The 17,471-nt window shown below is 37.3% G+C and overlaps 1 protein-coding gene across 2 annotated transcripts; it reads left to right on the forward strand.

The window, feature by feature from the left end:
• Positions 1-24: 24 nt before the first annotated feature.
• Positions 25-17,047, forward strand: ZBTB49 (zinc finger and BTB domain containing 49). 2 transcript variants are annotated; one of them, XM_051618625.1, is made up of 8 exons: positions 25-351; positions 1,285-1,458; positions 3,547-4,646; positions 9,987-10,033; positions 13,708-13,781; positions 14,532-14,614; positions 14,701-14,862; positions 15,686-17,047. In XM_051618625.1, the coding sequence occupies exons 2-8, from the start codon at positions 1,307-1,309 to the stop codon at positions 16,354-16,356; spliced, it is 2,289 nt and encodes a 762-aa protein (XP_051474585.1). In that variant the 5' UTR covers positions 25-351; positions 1,285-1,306; the 3' UTR covers positions 16,357-17,047. The 2 variants fall into 2 exon arrangements, with proteins under 2 accessions (XP_051474585.1, XP_051474586.1); XM_051618626.1 differs by lacking the exon at positions 25-351 and adding an exon at positions 398-433.
• The last annotated feature ends 424 nt before the right edge of the window (positions 17,048-17,471 follow it).

Below are 17,471 nucleotides of genomic sequence, written 5' to 3' on the forward strand. Positions count from 1 at the left end.
GGAAGTGGCGGGCGGAGGCGGGTGGTGGGGTCGGGGCTGGAGCTGGAGCTGCGGCTGGAGCCGGGGGGTGGCCGGAGCCGGTGAGCGCTGGGCTGAGAAAGGCCGGCTCCTCGGCCGCTCTCCCCGCCTCTGCCTCCCTTCCCCCCGCCGAGGGCCGTGTGCCCGGCCCGCCCTCAGCCGCGTCCCCCTGGGATCGCGGCTGCTCGGATCCCGCTGCCGGCCCCGTTGCCGCCTGCGGCCTCTCCGGGCTTTCCTGTGTCATGGGGTTCCTCTTGTTCGGGAGCAGCTCGACCTGCCTGCCTTTCCGCTGGGAGACGGGCACCTGATGGCCGGGAGAGTCTGGATTCACAGGTGGTTAAAGTGCTCGCAAGATGCAGTGGTGGGAGATGCCCTTATGTGGCAAGTAGATGTGATTTCTTCATTCTAAAACTTGGTAAAATACCTTGATAATAAATTAAAACACAGGAGGCAGGGAATCACAGAGTAACAGCGTACATTAAAATGTGGGGCCTTGGGTGGCCACGAGAGCTGGGAACAGGGGAAGCTCTTCTGCTTAACCCAAGGTGGTTCTTGTGCTTCATTCATTAATTAGGAGACGAGACGTGCCGATTGTCACAGTAGTTGGAATTTTCCTTTCCTATTTACAAATGTGCAGGGGAAGACTTCCAACTTTCTTCCCAAAAAAAGGAAGTAGAGAATTGAATGTAAATGTATTGTGTGGGAACGTTACTTCTCTTCTCTTCAACCTGTTTGAAAAGTGATTTTTAATAGAGACTTTAGATTGTGTTAAATTTATAAATGCTCATACTAACTTGTCTAATGAATTGCATTCACATGGGAAGTGTGCTTGGCTACAACAGCAATAAGTATGACATAAATAATGTTCCTACAGTGTGTTCCCTTTTCAGTTTAGAGCACGAAGAAACAGGTTTTCCTCTACCAATGCTCTTGATTTTGTAGGAGTGATATGGTTTTGCCTTAGAATCTAATTCTAGTCAAAGTTGTCTAAACTACTTTATTTGTGGTTATGGAGTTCAGTTTGTCAGCAGTGCCATTAGCACATTTTTGCAGAAGCTTTTTAGTGTAAGCAAAACTTCATTAAAATCAATATTTCCTGTGTGTTTTGCTGTTTTTCTACCGGTGAGCAACAGGGCTCACACCACACGTGTAAACTGAGGTCTGCTCCCTTTGGGAGCTAAAACAAGTTGTAAAAATGTTTGTTTCATAGTCTGAATTAATGTTGCAGTTTAAAATTAATCTTAGCACTTTTTTTTTGCATTGCAGGTAATTTAAGTGGCTGCCTAGCATGGACACTGTTGCTAGCCATGGTTGTCATCTTCTCCAGCAGCTACATGAACAGCGCATTCAGGGGCTGCTCTGTGACTGCATGCTGGTGGTAAAAGGTGTCTGCTTCAAAGCACACAAAAATGTGTTAGCTGCTTTCAGTCAGTATTTCAGGTAGGTGACAGAAGTTTCTTCTTTTAAAAAGCTGAACTAAATGCTACGGGTTGAGGTTTTCTTTGAGAAGTGTATATTTTTCTGGTAATTGCATACCAAGTATCTGTTGGAGTGTAAGGGGAGAAGTTAAATTTAACTTTTTGACCAGAGAGAAATCTGTATAAAGTATTTAACCTCAGTAAAAACTGTTACCATCCTAAGTGACATTTTAGTGCACCACCACACTGTTTGAGTTTGGCATTTGCTTGATCCTTGTGTGCTTATGATGCCACGTATGGCAGATTCTGGCATGGACCTGCATTCAGTATTTCAGTATGGAAAGTTAACTCTTTGCAAGGAGCCTAGTAGACTGCGTGAACAAAGATAAGACATATTAATTTTTTCATCTATTATATTATCCATTTCCAGATAATGCAAATTGTTTCATCAGTTATATAGTCAAATAAAATTTGACTTTATAGGTTATTATTGAATCTATTTAGAACAGATTCTCAGAGAGACATCATCTGTGTTTTTATACAGGTGACCCATGAAGCCACATCACTGGTTTCTTTCCCCTCTGTGTAGCCCTCATTGATCCTGCAAATTTTGGGGGATGCTGGATCTCCTAGCTTAGTGTTTTACATGTGTTCTCAGTAAGCTATTAGATCTGGCACTTTTTAGACACCTTGTTTCTTGAAACATCGTGAAGCTTGACTACCAGTTCTTATGCAAGAAAATTATTTGTATCGTGTGACCAAAACAAGAGGTTGTTTTTCTCTTCTAGCATTTTAATCCTGATGATGAAGTGAAATTATGCTCAAAGACTGAGGTTTTTAAAGTAGTTAAAAAGTACTAAGCACTCAACTCTTATTAAATTCAGTAAGTTACTAATTAATTTAGACTCTCAAACCAGATCTGTTCGTTATAGTTCTGGTTTTAATTCAGTTAGTGTGGGCTGGATTTATGAAAGAATTTGGATGTGGGCACTGGCTTCAAAGTGGCATGTAAGTAAGAGGACAGGACAACTTAAGTATCTGAAGCTCTGCATTTCTAAAGTTTAAGTCTAGACTCTCATTCACTTAAGATTCAGAACTCACTGGTACTGTGCTCACGTTTAAACAAAACTCAATTCGAGAATTAACCCATGGAGAGGAATCTTCAAACTCAGGGCATTGCCTAGTGCATGAAAATAGCTACACAGGAATGACCTGACCCCACATCATTTCCTGTGAGAGTATCAGGTTAGAGACTGGGGTTTTAATGGAGGGGTGTGAAATTCCTGACTGAAGCAGAGTGTGAACCCTGTTAGTCTAGGGCTGGTTCTGCGTATGAAGAACTACAGCTCTGGTGCTAAGAATACGTTACAAAATAGTAAGAAGTCTTAGAAATTCATACACTTTAAGGATTCAATGGCAACTCAGCGGGCATACTGCTGTTTTAGGTTTATGTACCTGTACTCTTCATTATTCTTTTACTTGGTTCTCATTCAGTACTGGTAAAAAAGATGATTTTTGCATATGAGAGATTATAGATTGAAAATAATGCCATGCTCTTGTTTGCTGTTACCATCCTCTCATCTACTTGCTGAGAAAGAACTAATAAGAAAAAATAAATAAGTTTTATGAACAAGCTCAGTTGCCAGAAGAGAATACTTTGGCTGACTTTGAGGTTGTCTTCTGCTTTTTACTAGAAAATTTCTCATGTGCTGTTTTATTTGCCGTGATGGAAAGAGAAACACTTTTCTGAGTCAACCAACTTTTGCACATAGTCCGTAAATACACTACTGCACCTAATATGTAGGGAGCATTGGATAGGAAACCACAAGCAGAGGATGTTATTTCAAACATTAAAAAATATATAATTTGAGTCATATAGATCATTTGCTTTGATTTATACTTTGAGTGTACTAGTGTAGGACTAATATATAAGACAAGTAGTGTAATAGTTCTGAGACAATTGTCTGCCAAAACACAGCAATCTAGCTGAGACCATATAGTGTAAATTGCCGTTTCATACCAGGCAGTCTGTTTGAGGTGTAGTGTGTTGGGTTTTTTATAAAATAGTCTGTCAATTATTTGTGTTTGAATATCTGCCTTATTTTATCAGGACCCTTTTCCAGAATTCTTCAGGCCAGAAGAATGATGTCTTTCACTTGGACATTAAGAATGTAGGTGGAATAGGACAGATCTTGGATTTCATGTACACCTCTCACCTGGATCTTAGCCAGGACAATGTACAAGCTATGTTGGATATTGCTCAGTGTCTCCAAGTGCAAAATGTGCTGAACATCTGCCACACCTTTTTAAAATCTTCCACAGCAGCAGAGCAGCCAGCCAGCATGCCTTGTAATAGCGTCTTTTCGCTGCAGGATCCCTTGGCTGCAGACACTGGCTGTGCCAGTGACAGCTATGGACCAGGCCTGTTGCAGGAATGCTCTTCTGACACACAAGCTAGTAAGGTCTTGGCAGACCACCATCCTCATGCATCGCAGTCTGTTCATCTTCACGCACCCTCAGGGGATGTACAGAAACAACCACAAGCCTTGGATGGCAGCTGTGCAGAGCTTCCCTTTAAACAGCCAAATTACTATTATAAACTGCGCAACTTTTACAGCAAGCAGTTCTATAAGCAAAATGCTTGCACTCCTCATGAGAGAGTAGCAGAACAACCCTTTTCTTACAGCACGCCTGCAGAAATAAACACGGTAGAGAATAATTCTTGTACTGTCAATCACTCTGAGTGTATTCTGGAAACTTCTGATCATTTACCATCCAACTTTCTTGTTCAGCCCATGAATGAAGCTGCTCCAGAGCAGGATGCAGAAGGCACACTGATGCCCACCAAACAGATGCAGCTGAAAAAGGCAATACACCTCAAAAAGTTAAACTTTCTAAGATCTCAGAAATCTGCAGAGCAGCCACCTGAGCCTAAGAGAGATGACAGTAGAATAACAGGAGTAATTGATTCTGTAAATGAAAGTACTGTGGACATTACAAATGTTAGAGTTACTGAAGAAAAAGAAGCTGAAGATTTAGTGAATTCTGAGAATTTTGATCAAACTCTGGAAACAGAAAGATCTCAAGGTCATTTGGAACAAGAGGGGCAATCACAGACTCTTCAGTCACAGAAGCAATATACTTGTGAATTATGTGGGAAGGCTTTCAAACATCCAAGCAATTTGGAGCTCCACAAAAGGTCTCATACAGGTACAGTTATGAATAACTTGGTCTGCAGACCAAGTATTTCAGTTAAAGACGATTGATTCAGAGATGCTGGTTAAGGGTCTACTTTCAAAAGGTTGTGGTTTCCTTTTTTTAAAAAATGAGAAATCATACTGTAAGACTGAGTTTAGCTATGATTTGTAGTAAAGATTTCTCCTTCATGTTGCTTTTTTAGGGTTCTTTTCCAAAGAACAGTGTGTGATATTTCAATGAAAATTTTATTTTTGTCTGGCATTTACAAGAGGCATTTCTAATCAGTTTGTCAGATTGCACAGAGTCCAAGTCAGGTTAACAATGAAAAGTGCAGATGGATAGAAGACAGTGCAAGTGTTCTAAGTGACCTCAGTTCTCCCTGATCATATATTAATTGTAAGATACAAGTGATAAGGGCTTAGTGGTAATTTTTTTTAACCTGTAGAAATAAGCTTTATAATTAGTTTTACTTTCCTAGTGTGAACAACTTTCATTGCATTTACCTAGACAGTAATATGTTTGCAGACAAGGAGGCTACAAAGTGAATGGGAATTTTGGATTTATTTCCTCTGTTTTAAAAACTCACGGGTAATGCCACTTTCAAATCTAGGATAGATTTATTTCTAAGTTGTTGGGGTTTTTTTATTCCAGTGAAAAACAAGATCTAGTCTAACTTTGAGTTAACTAGTCTGTCTGTTCAATTTAACCAGCATGTTCTATTATATTTTTACAACTTTAGATATGTTTTTAAAAGGGTTTTTAAGAATTGCTTTAGCTAGTTGAGTAATACCATTGATTCCAAGTCCTTGAGGTGGTATAATTCCTGATTAAGCTGTTGAATATTATTTACCTTTCTTTTTTCGGTGTATTAAATATACAACTGCATCTCTCTCAGTCTTGTCAAATAAGCATCACTTTCCAAATGAGCACATGTGTAGCAGACATTAATTTATTTTGTTAACTGATCCTTAGTATTAAGAATTGATTTTTCCATATTATTAGTAGAAAAATCTTTCCAGAACCTGAAAATATGAACATTTTGCTTCCTGAAGTTTTCACTTGTTATCATCATCGAGTACTTCTATATATGTACATTACTAATACTATTTAAGTTTGGTCTCCTGTGGGAGAGTTGTGTTTCTGTTACCCAGATCATGTCTTTGCCTAGTATTTTTTAAAATCTATTACTTGATTTGAGCTGACAGCATAAGGTACATTTTAATGTCTTAGAAATTTCAGGAAAATAGGTGATTGTATGGAAGATAGAGCATGTAGAGAAGTCCCAGCTGAGGGAGAGACTGAAGTTGGTTATGGGAGTTTGTGCTAGAGTATCTGTGTGAAGGCAAGACTCCAACTATGAGAAACCTGTTAGAATTTACCCCTCCTTAGACATCTCAGTCACTGGGAGAAATTTGGATTTTAGGAGCTCTGGTGCCCATTAAACTACTTGTTTTTTTAAGAGTGTGTTGCCCAAGTGATAGACTTAATTATTTTATGTTTCTGAATCTGCTAAATCATTAAAAACATAAGGGTCAAAGTTTAGTATGCCTCTTCTAATGTATTGTAACTTAATGCTCAAGGGAGTATGCTGGGTACTGGGCTTTATAGAAGAAAGATAATATAGATAGCCCCTCATACAAGTGTTTTACAAATTATTTTTTCTTAGACACAGGTAACCAGCAAATGCTTACAAGTGTAAAAAATGGAAAAAGAGGAAAAGGGTTGCAGTATCTTTGCAGGGTTATTATGTGTGTTGCAATTAATTTGTTCTTATTTGAGGTCTGTGTATTTACATTTGCTTCCATTCCACTTAAGCTCTGGCAGATGCTGTTTCACAGTCCACAACACTGCCTGATATGATCTAGCTTGCCACATTGTGTAAGAAAAGTGATCCTAGACTTGGTCTTGTGGTTGTTGCTGTCCTTCTCTACTAGTCTTAGTATACATTGGATTCAGGAATTTCATGCTGATTTTCATGCACTATATTTTTCTGGTAGCTTTAAAAAAAAATCCAGACTTGAATGCCACTTAATGTGGCATTAGTGTTCTTCTATAGATGTGCTAAACTGACAAATTTAACAAATAATAAGCACATCAAAGAAGGCTAGAAAAGCTGAGGCAAGTATATGACTAGGTAGGCCTGTTTCCTTGTCTGTCGTTTTTATTCATGTTCATTTTGTTTTAGAAATCCAGCTAGTGCATAAAGAGTACTTGGAAAATAGCAGTGGATAGTGAGTAGGATGTTATTATAGGAAGGATCTGTAGCTGAAGCTACAGGACACATCTGTATCATAATACTAAGTATACTGATAAGTAATGTAAGTGTATGCTAAAAGCCATTTTCATTCACCTGCCATTTCAGAAAGCATAGCAAATTGCTAGCTAATAAATTCCATTTTAAAGCATTCATTTTCTAGAGCTGATCAGAAGGGTTAGCAAGCATTTAAGTAATACAGTGCTTACTGAAAGTCCCACACATCTGGCTTGACTGAGGAGATGAAGGAAGCAAGTCACTAAAATGAACCTTTCACACTGACAGTTTTAATCCGCAAATGACAGCTCTTTCACCACAAGTCTTTGGTGGCCTGGTTGTCAAGAAAGAGCACGTGAAATTCTCTGTCCCTGAATATTAGGAACTACCAAAGAATGTACAGGTTAACATGGTTGCATTGATGACTTGTCTGTGGTGTGAAGAACAGGTATACTGTGTTCAACACAAGTCATTTTGTTAGGCTGTCTAGCTCTTGTAATTGTATTGCTAGCAGATATTTAAACAAATCTCTAAACAGCTTATTGCACTGATTTTGATTGATTTTGACTTGACTGAATGTTATCATTATTCTTCATTAGATTGGCCTGTCTGAAAAAAAGGAAGCAAGTATACCTCTCTTATACAGGCCTTACTTGTCTAGGAGCATCCAGTATTTTGGTTTGTTGTGGTTTTTTTAATGTTTTAAGGAAACATTGCAAAACAACCCAACCCTGTGGAAAGAACTCTTGGCAGGATACAATGCAACAGGAGCAGTGTTACGCTGTCATGTAATACACCATTGCTCTTCACCCTTTTCATTCTGAGCTTTGCATAAGCAAGTTGCCAACCTTCGTGCCTTAGTGCGTCCTGCTCCTCACCTTTGTGATCTCTACAAGAGCAGTGCTCCTGCCTTCATGCCTTTCTCCTCTGGAGCTGGTACACCACTGTTTTGATCCCACTACTGTGTTCGTCATCTCTTCTTGCAGAATGTTGAACAAGAAGGATGTAACAAAAGATAGAAAATGCAAGACAGTCCAAGAGTGCAAAAGTAAAATCCGCTGGATTTTTGTTTAAGCATTGTCTTAATTGTAGTTCAGTTACTGCTTTTCCCAACATTTTCTCTATTGCTGTTGATCCAGCAGTGGTATTTGAGAATATTAGTATTCTTGGATAACGTTTTTGGTTTGGAATTTAATGACAGTCATAGAATCGTATAATAGTGTAGATTAGAAAGGACCTCTGGAAGTCATCTAGTCCAATTCTCTGATCAAGGCAGGTCAAAATAGATTTAATTGGTTTCCTTGTGACCTTGTGTGGTCCAATTTTGGATATGTCCAAGGACAAAGATTCCACAACCTCCTCAGGCAACCAGCTCCAGTGTTTGACCACCCTCATGGGGTAAAATATTTTCTTAGATCTAATTGGAATTTCTCATTATCTAAGTTTTGTCTCCTTTTGTTCTGTCACTGTACTTTTCAAGAACAACCTGGTTGCATCTGTCTTCCCATGACATGTAGACAGCAGTAAGATTTCCTGTTTGTCCTCTCTTCTTGAGGCACCAGATATAGTCTCACCAGTAATAGGTAGAGAAGAATCATCTTCAGCTTGCTAGTTTCACTCTTAATTACACTCTGGAAGCAATTAGCCTCACTTTACTCATCTCGAGTAATTTAGTATTTCTGCTAGAATTCCTTTTCAGAATAGGCTACTTGATATGCCTGGTGGTTTGGAGTTTTATGCAGGTGCAGAATTCTTCTCCAGAAACTAATTTGCTGTTTCTTTTCAATCAAAGCTTTTTTTTAAAAAAAAATATTTATCATGCAAAAAAAAAAAAATCCTTCTTGTACATCAGTACAGCTGTAATAAGGCTGCGTGTAGCCTGCAACAAAAGTTTTGAGAAATTTGAGCTTTCAATTCCCTCCCTCTCACTATAGTTATTTCAGGGTGGATTTCTGTTCAGGTAATAGTCTTTGTGTCAATAGTGACTTATTTTTTGGTGTAGGTAATTTCTGCAGAAATTGCTACTAGTGGTTTTTATCTTCCATTTCAAATTACCTTGATGCTATTACAGTTGTTGGAAGCCTTCCCAGTTGCCACAGATCCAGCAATCTGTGGAACCCTGTTGGTTTCATTTATATTTGCATTGTGAATACCAGAATTTTTAGTGTTCTGCAAATTTCATGAGTTACTCATGAAAATATCATTAGAAGTCTGACTGTCATGGGATTCAGAGGCATTTAAACTTTATTATTGTTTTAGAAGTTCTGGAAGATTAAGAGATTTTTATCAACAGTGTGAAAACTAGGAAACCAAGAACTATGCAGGGAAAAAAATTACCTTTATGAAATACTGTAGAGGAGAAAAAGTGATTAGGAAAAAGTATTTGTCTCAAATTGACAGCTGGAGAGTTGAAGCATTGTGCAGTTATATTCTATATTGAGAGTCAAGTTATTTTGAAAAGCTGAAGGGGACTGCACTAGGTTTTTACTAAAGCTGCTCATATGTTTTTGGAGAACAATACCTGGTTTATATGTATAAATTGAGAATTTTGGAGCAAAATATTTGGGTTAATTATCAGATACTTCTATATAGGATGACAATTTGAGGGCAAATATCTGTTTGCTGGAATTGAATGGTTGCATGCTGATCAGAGATGGATGGTACACATTGAACAGAGAAAGGAGAATCCTGAATTAGCTACCTTGTATTCCTTATTTTTAAGAGTGGGCCTTTGTGTGTATAAGTGGATAACTGGTGCACTTCCTGCTGTTGTTCAACCCTGTGGTCTAGTTTGTTCTTCCTGGAGGTATGGTACCCCTGTCATTTGAAAAAAAAATAAAAAATTAAAAAAACAAACCTAAACAATCCAATTTATATAAAACCTCTTTTATCTACTTGTTTTGAAAGATAAATAAGTCTGCCTCACAAGCTTAATGGTGAATGCTGTACTTCCCTCTTTTATTTCCCCTTATTTATGTGGGTAAGTGTCCTTTTGGGAATATTTTTACTCTTACATGTTTTAGAAGGAAGCATACAAAATAAAACATTTGTATTTTATTGCACCTATTAGAAGTTCTATGTTCTGTTTCTTCTCCTTTTAGGTGAGAAACCTTTTGAATGTAACATTTGTGGGAAACACTTCTCACAGGTGGGAATATTTTATATTATGGTACTTAAACTTGAAATGCGACTGTGTGTTGATTCTAAAAATGTGTTATATATTTTACCTTAAAATGAATATTTCACTATAAAGAGGCACAACTGTTTGAAACAGGACATTGATTCTCAGGCTGTGCTTTTGCCTTATGCTTAGGGATGAGGTGTGAATAGCATTTTTACAGTGTCTGAAAAAAAAAATACAGGTTAGAATTTTCTACAATGATGCATTCACTATACAGTTTCATCTTCCTAAATGGCATAAATTATTAAGCTTTTTTTTTTGTCTGTTTTCTTTTATGAAGAACAACACAGCCTGTCTGAAGTGACAAAACTCAACTATGATTTAAAAAAAAAAAACAAACTACCCTCTATGTGAAATTCTCTACTTAAATACAGGCCCTAAGCCTCAGGTGTCTTAATTTGCCTACCAATGCTTGCTTACTGATCTGGGTACAACAATACAATAATTCATTCGTATTTCTACAAATCTGATGCCTAGTTGTCTCACATTTCCAAAATGTCTATTTCTTTTCTGTTCTCTTAGTTGGAATATGTACACCTAAGTACAGAAGACAATAGACAGGTGCATAATCATATACTTAGATTAAATAATAATTCTTGTTGAATAACTTTGATCTTTCTTATGGTTTAAGAATGAGAATTATGTGGTCTTTGCCCACCCACCAGTGCTTGCTCTTCTCTTGCTCCAGTTTTGTAGTCCACCAGTGGGACTTCAGTGACCGATGACTGATGCAGTTGCATTCTCCACTCTTACTAGATATGAATATAACACTACATCCAGTGAGCATTACTATTTCGTCATGCATGTCAAGCCATTTGAGCAAAACTGGGTTTGCTTATTAAGCAATCAAAAAGTGCATTCTCATTAATTTTGATGGCTGATGTTCTAATTATTAAAAGGAAAAGTGAGTATTTCCAAACTCCACTAAAAGTTTGTGTCCTGGCTTGAGCCAGGACAGAACAAATGCCATTACTTTTAGCAAATTGAGTGGTATTGTGTACCAGTATTGTGGGGGAAGAGGGAATAAAAAACTTTAACACAGAGTGTATGGCAGACATGACAGACTCCTCAAGCAACATTCCTCTTTTAACTAAAAACAAACAAACAGAAACCCCAACAAAACTGGAGATTTCTGCCTTTTAGTTAGACACTCCTAAACACCTCCCGTCGTCTCCCCATTACCTCACTTGCCTGCAGGTATAGGTAGATACATAATGATGAACAATACCTACATGTCCAGAACATGTCCTATAGCATTCAGCTTGTGTGTGTGCTGCAGTTCTTTCGTCATAAAAGGGAACTGGCAAACTTCTGAGGGGACTTGCTTTTGAATCCTGCAAATAAGTAAGACTCCACCTACCAGAACATAAGATGCAAGAATAATTAGTATCTACTTTTTGCTTAAAATACCATCTCTGATCTTGTTCTTGAACTTTTCAATCTGCAGGCACAGGCATAGTAACACTTTTCTTATAAGCCTTCATTTTTCTGTGCTTTTGAGACTGTTCTGTTGTTGTGCCTGGTAGTATGTCTGCTTCTGCTGAATGTAACTGATGTTCCATGTTATGGAATGTGAAACAGCAAATGCAGAAAGTAGGGAAAATAGACATAGGAACTCATGGTCTGGAAAAAAAAATACCATAAATTTCTTTAATTGTTGGAGAAAAATATTCCTTTTGTACTTCCAAGCCTGCATCTTCCCTTACTAGCAGCACACACACAGCCTGTTGCAATGCGGTCCTGTTCTGGCTGGTAGTCCAGAATGTGATGTTTTACCATGTTTTACCTTCTGACTACCTCCTTTTTTGGGGGAAAATACACATTAGTTCCTTCACTTTAAAAGTATGCCAGTTACAAATGGACTAAGTGCAGAATATCTCTCTAGTCTCCACAGTTATAAGGAGTAGTTTGCAACCAGTAAGAGGAGTCTTCTGAGTGCTGTTTATTTTCTGTCGCTGAAATGTTAGCAAAAGTCCTCTCATGCTTTTGTATTGGGATGGCATATTATGCCTTAACCAAGGGTGTATGCCACCTTAAAAGCTTAGGAAGAGTACAAGGTACCGATGTTTTTACGATTTTTGGTCTTGGCACAGTTAGTAACAAGCTTTTGCTCTCATTAGGGTTAAGCTACATAGGCTTGTAATAAAGAAATGGATCTGCTTTGCTACTCTTGGTAAAATGTTGTTATTCTGGACTAGAATTGCCTGCATGGGAACTGTTTCAGAGTAATTTTTGTACTTCAAATTCTCTCCGTCTTTATCCAGAAAAACTTTCAAATGCCTATGATATAGTTTGTTTTGTTGCATGAATAGAGGTAAAGGTCTTTTGCATGTTTCTCTCAAATGCACCTCCTGGATAAAATTCTGTGTCTTTGCAAAGCACAGATTGCTCCATGGAGAAGTCAGTTCATTATCTTCTTCAAAATTAGGTACCTAATGTCTGTCTGAATGCATTTCAGTATTATAAAGTTTGGCCTGAGAGAACAGTGGTTCAGCCACGCTGTTGTCTGAAAAACTTTGTAGGGGTTAAAGAAAACTTTCTCTGGGTTCAAACAGTAATCCATTTAATATTGTCCTTTGTGACTGTGTGTGCTGCAGTACTTTAGTTCTGGTATGTTATAAGCTCTGATAACAGTGATTGAGCATCACGAGTAATTCAGTATCTAAAGGAGTTGGAAGAAATTACTGACTGGTCATATTTTTGTCCTTCTGTGACTAAGGAGGACATGATAATCTCTGCATCCCCAGTTTTCTTTCCTGATTTAAAAGACTTAGTGTTCCTGTAGTTTACTTAGATAAAACCAGGCAGCTACTCATCAAAGAGAATGGAAGGGTTAAAACCTGGTATGGAAGTATGCACAATGTATGGAGCAGCTGCAGCTCTATTATCCAGGCTATCTAGTACTTTGAGAACTGGACTCTCAGTGGGTTAGTTATTCAAAAGCAGCAGTGGCTTAAAAAAAAAAAAAAAAAAGTAGTTGGAATGAATACAATTATTTTTGTCTAGTTATTATGTGGTTTGCCTGCTAGACTAGCATGATTTTTATAGGATTGGAAGAGGAAAAATATATAATAAATATTAATTACCATTTATCCCATTTGTTTATTTCTGTACTTCCTGTCCTGTTTTCCTTTGATATGAGTAATTAATAGGTTGGAGCACTTGGATCTGAGTATTTTAGGGACTGATAAATGTTTACCCTTGATTTTTAACCTCCTGGTAGGTGAAGTCAGGCATCCTGATGTAATAGTATTTTATTTGTAGGATAGTGAAAATTAGACTATAATGTGAACCATATTACTAGGAAGTTTTGTGCTTTACTGCAATCTAGATAGTGTAATTTTCATTTATAATTGAATCTGTTTTCAATGATAGGTCTTTCTTTTTCCTTAGCATTTGATTGCAGCCTTCTTTTTTATCTTTGTTTCCTGCTCTTGACAATGTGTCATAAGCAATTTGATCTTAAGTACATAGTGTCTGCCTTTACTAGATATGAATGCTTGAATTTATAACATGCTTTGTAGTCTTCACTGCCTTAGAATTAGGAGTAAAAAGCTGGTCTCTGTAGTTCCCATCATTGTCTTTTTATCTGTATACAGCAGGTTGCCTGAATTTAAATGTTTAAACTCCTGTCCCTTCAGGCAGGTAATCTCCAGACACATTTACGTCGACATTCTGGTGAAAAGCCATACATTTGTGAAATCTGTGGGAAAAGGTGAGAAGAATTGTTCATTTTAGTAAATTTAACATGATAAAACTTGTTCATGTTTTCTCTAATCTTCATGATGAAGTGCCAAGAGCTAAAGCATCATGCAACTTGCTTTTGTGTAAAAGACAATGGGTTTAAATGTTTCCTGATTGTATTAAAATACATAGAAGTCTGCAAGTGTCTTGTTGCAAATCTCAGTAATAAGATAAACATGTTACTACATACACAGTGTGGTCGTACTTAATTTTTTGTATATTGGTATCTTTAGGTAAGGAAATACTGTTGCATGTATTTTGAACAGCATGAGTCACAATAAATCATGCAGTTTTGTACCTTTCCCTAGGTTTTTTTTCATTATTTTGTCATATAATTTTCGTAACACTTTATAGAAATTATGAAATATGAGGAACTTGATGAATGTAAGCAAAGCATTACGTATTTCTGTCTTCTGCTAACAGGTGATAGAAAATACACTCATTTAGGATTAGCATTTGTATTTAAACTAAGTTAAATGCAGAATAAATTAGTAGCAGTAATGATGAAAGGGTTTTTGGTTTTTTCTTTTGCAAATTTAATTGGCCATTCCCAGCTTCAAAATGTTTTTCTTACATGCATCCATTTAGGCATGTTTTAGATTTTAATCTTTGTTCAGAGCATCAGGCATTTGTTACAGCTGATTTCCACAGACTACTCAGTTTAGGAGGATAAGGGGCTTATAAATTATTATGGTGATTGTGTTTCCATGTTCTGTTACAGATTTGCTGCTTCTGGTGATGTTCAACGCCACATTATTATTCATTCTGGAGAAAAGCCTCATCTGTGTGATATCTGTGGCCGAGGTATGCAAGATCCCAAGTTTCTGCCTCTGAGTTTCTTTTGATTAAAACGTGTAATTTTAATCTTGGCATGTCTCATATTTTTCTAGGATTCAGTAACTTTAGTAATTTGAAGGAGCACAAAAAGACCCATACTGCAGATAAAGTCTTCACCTGTGATGAATGTGGGAAGTCATTCAACATGCAGCGAAAATTAGTAAAACACAGAATCAGGCATACTGGAGAGAGACCATACAGCTGTTCAGCCTGTGGTAAGATTTCCTGTGCACAGCTTTTTTTATGTCTTTGCTTTTAAATGATAAGTAAAAGTTCCTATTTCAACAGAATAACAATTAACCAAAATTAATTAAAATTGAAATACCATGTTGTGAAGGTTTTTTCACAAAATCTTCTGTCTTGCATTTAGTGTATTAAACTCCTTTAGCTGTTGTAAATAAGCCCAAAACTGAATTTCAGATGAAGAATAGAGAGTGGAAATAAGAGGAATCAACATTAGATGTGTATGTGTACTGTGTACAGACAAACTGTGGAGTATCTTATTGTATGCTAATATTTACAGGAATAAAAAAAATCACAGTTTTGGTACATTCTCTGGCTAGAATACAAGTAATGGACAGCTGCATTATGTTAGCTCAAAGTTAACCAAAACATTAACTTTGTTAGCACTTTAAGAATAGTTCCTTGGTAATGAACAAACCATTGCTTTCCGTGATGCAGTTCTCACTGGAAAATGTATTTAGGTGTTTATCAGCACACTGTTTTTCCAGACAGACAATTTATATTGATTCTTTTTACATTTTTTCCTCCATGGAGATGAATACAAACTGAGAGCACCTCCACCTTTCCTGTCTCTGGAGAGAAAAACTAAAGCACTGGGAAACACAAGTTAGAAAATCAGCTCAAGAAGAAGAAACAGGTCATTGAATTATAAAAATAGATGGGACTCATTCTAGAGAAACAAAGTACCATGACTGGCACATACCATAGCTTATCACTTGATATTTTCTATAATTAAAGCAGATTTATGCACTTCTGTTAAGAACACAATCATAATCTATTACTTTTGCTTTGTAGGGAAATGTTTTGCAGGCTCTGGTGACCTGCGTAGACATGTGAGGACTCACACAGGAGAAAAACCCTATACCTGTGAAACTTGCAACAAATGCTTCACTCGCTCTGCGGTCCTGCGGCGGCACAAGAAAATGCATTGCAAAGCTGCTGATGAAGGCCCCAACACACTAGATGAATTTACTCAAGGGATTGAAAGTTCTGACCTTGACAGATCGCAGAGTTCTGACTCTTTTGGCCAAGAAATGTCTGTTACATTGTTACCAGTGTCTGTTAAATTTCCCATTCGTCCAACTGCAGATTCAACTGAATTTGAAAGTTCTGCGGATTCTTACTGTAAGTTGCGATCAATGATTCAACACCCTGACTCAGCAAACCAACAGAAACTGAATGTGGATTCTGCTAAACTCCCAAAAGCTCAAACACAGCAAACTCCTCCCCCACCATATGCTTATGCAGATGTAGAAGCGTCTTCTGCAGAAGAACCCTTGCAGTCTGATAATATCCCCATGATTCGCTCCTCTATGGTTAGCTTGGACAGTCACTGTAACGATCCACTAGGCAGTCGAACATCATCTGCTGCATACAAGAGTAATGAAGGACCGTTTTTCTCCAGCATGACCCTCTGGGGTTTAGCTATGAAGACCTTGCAGAATGAAAGTGAGTTGGAACAATGAGGGTTCAGGTGACTGATCAAAACTTTTTAAAGGCATTTCATGCTCAAGTGATTGCCATTGCACTGCAGCATAGAGAGATCACAGCTAGTTTTAAGACGTCTAGCTTGGTTACTGGTAGAAATGAAGACACACGTGCCCAGAAGCCGGTGTAGGCTCCCTTTACACTGCTTCTCAGCAAGGTTCAAATCTAGTTTTGGAGACTGTTTTTGTTCTGTGTCTGCACTGTGTAGCTCACATGTTGCCATGATTTACTAAAATTTGCTGTTTGCTAAATTACTATTTAACTTGGTATTTTTTATCTGATAATGGAGGGAAGGATGGCCTGATGCCTGATTTCATGATATGGGTGTAATTCCAAGTATGGGTCATGAGAGTTGTGTGAGGACTTAGATATAACATGAGGAAAATACTTAACAAATCCCTAGTGAACTTGAGTTTCGGTAGTGGCTTCCTTACCGGTAGGATCATTGGTTTACATGACTTGAGTATTGTGATATTAAATTTATATGTTAAATACTGGACAATATTTGTGATAGTGTGAAGTAACTGTATATCTAGAAATTTTATTTTTTTACAATAAAAGCTTTTTTTTAGTATTTTATAAACTATTTTGCACAGTAGATTATTTGTACAATGAAGACAAAGATCAGGAAATGCAAATAAAAGGAAGTTGTTTCATATTACACCTTAATTCCTCAATGTGTTTCATCTCTTTATGAAAGATTTTTGGTAATTTATTTCCATCTGTTCCAGGTATCTTTACAGTGCTAATGAAGATACCACAAGAAGAGTTACACTATAAAATAAGTGCAATCCATAAATGTGTAGATTGTCTTGCATCTCAGTGAATTGGTGTAAAACATTGGCTAATTAATGGAATGAATAGACTGTTACAGGATAGAAACTTTGCTTAGAGGCCTTTTTCTGCTTTGCTGCTTTGAATGGTTTCATTCATTTTCAATATAGATCTGTTGCTGCATTTCAAACTGCTTGCTACAGTCACATGAGTTTTACTGGTCCATCTTTTTCCACCCCATCAAAAAGTTTTAGCAGTGTGTTGTCAAGCCTTATGCTAAAACATTCCTTCAGTATTGTAGTTTCTGAAATGAAATACC

The sequence above is a fragment of the Apus apus genome, chromosome 4 (genome assembly GCF_020740795.1).
Source record: "Apus apus isolate bApuApu2 chromosome 4, bApuApu2.pri.cur, whole genome shotgun sequence".
In the NCBI taxonomy this organism is placed as follows: domain Eukaryota; kingdom Metazoa; phylum Chordata; class Aves; order Apodiformes; family Apodidae; genus Apus; species Apus apus.

Excerpts from the sequence above, each read along its gene's own strand:
- ZBTB49 (XM_051618625.1), top strand. The coding sequence starts at position 1,307 with ATGGACACTGTTGCTAGCCATGGTTGTCATCTTCTCCAGCAGCTACAT. Across the intron at positions 1,459-3,546 it reads GCTTTCAGTCAGTATTTCAG|GACCCTTTTCCAGAATTCTT; the intron begins GTAGGTGACAGA and ends TTATTTTATCAG. Across the intron at positions 4,647-9,986 it reads CCACAAAAGGTCTCATACAG|GTGAGAAACCTTTTGAATGT; the intron begins GTACAGTTATGA and ends TTCTCCTTTTAG.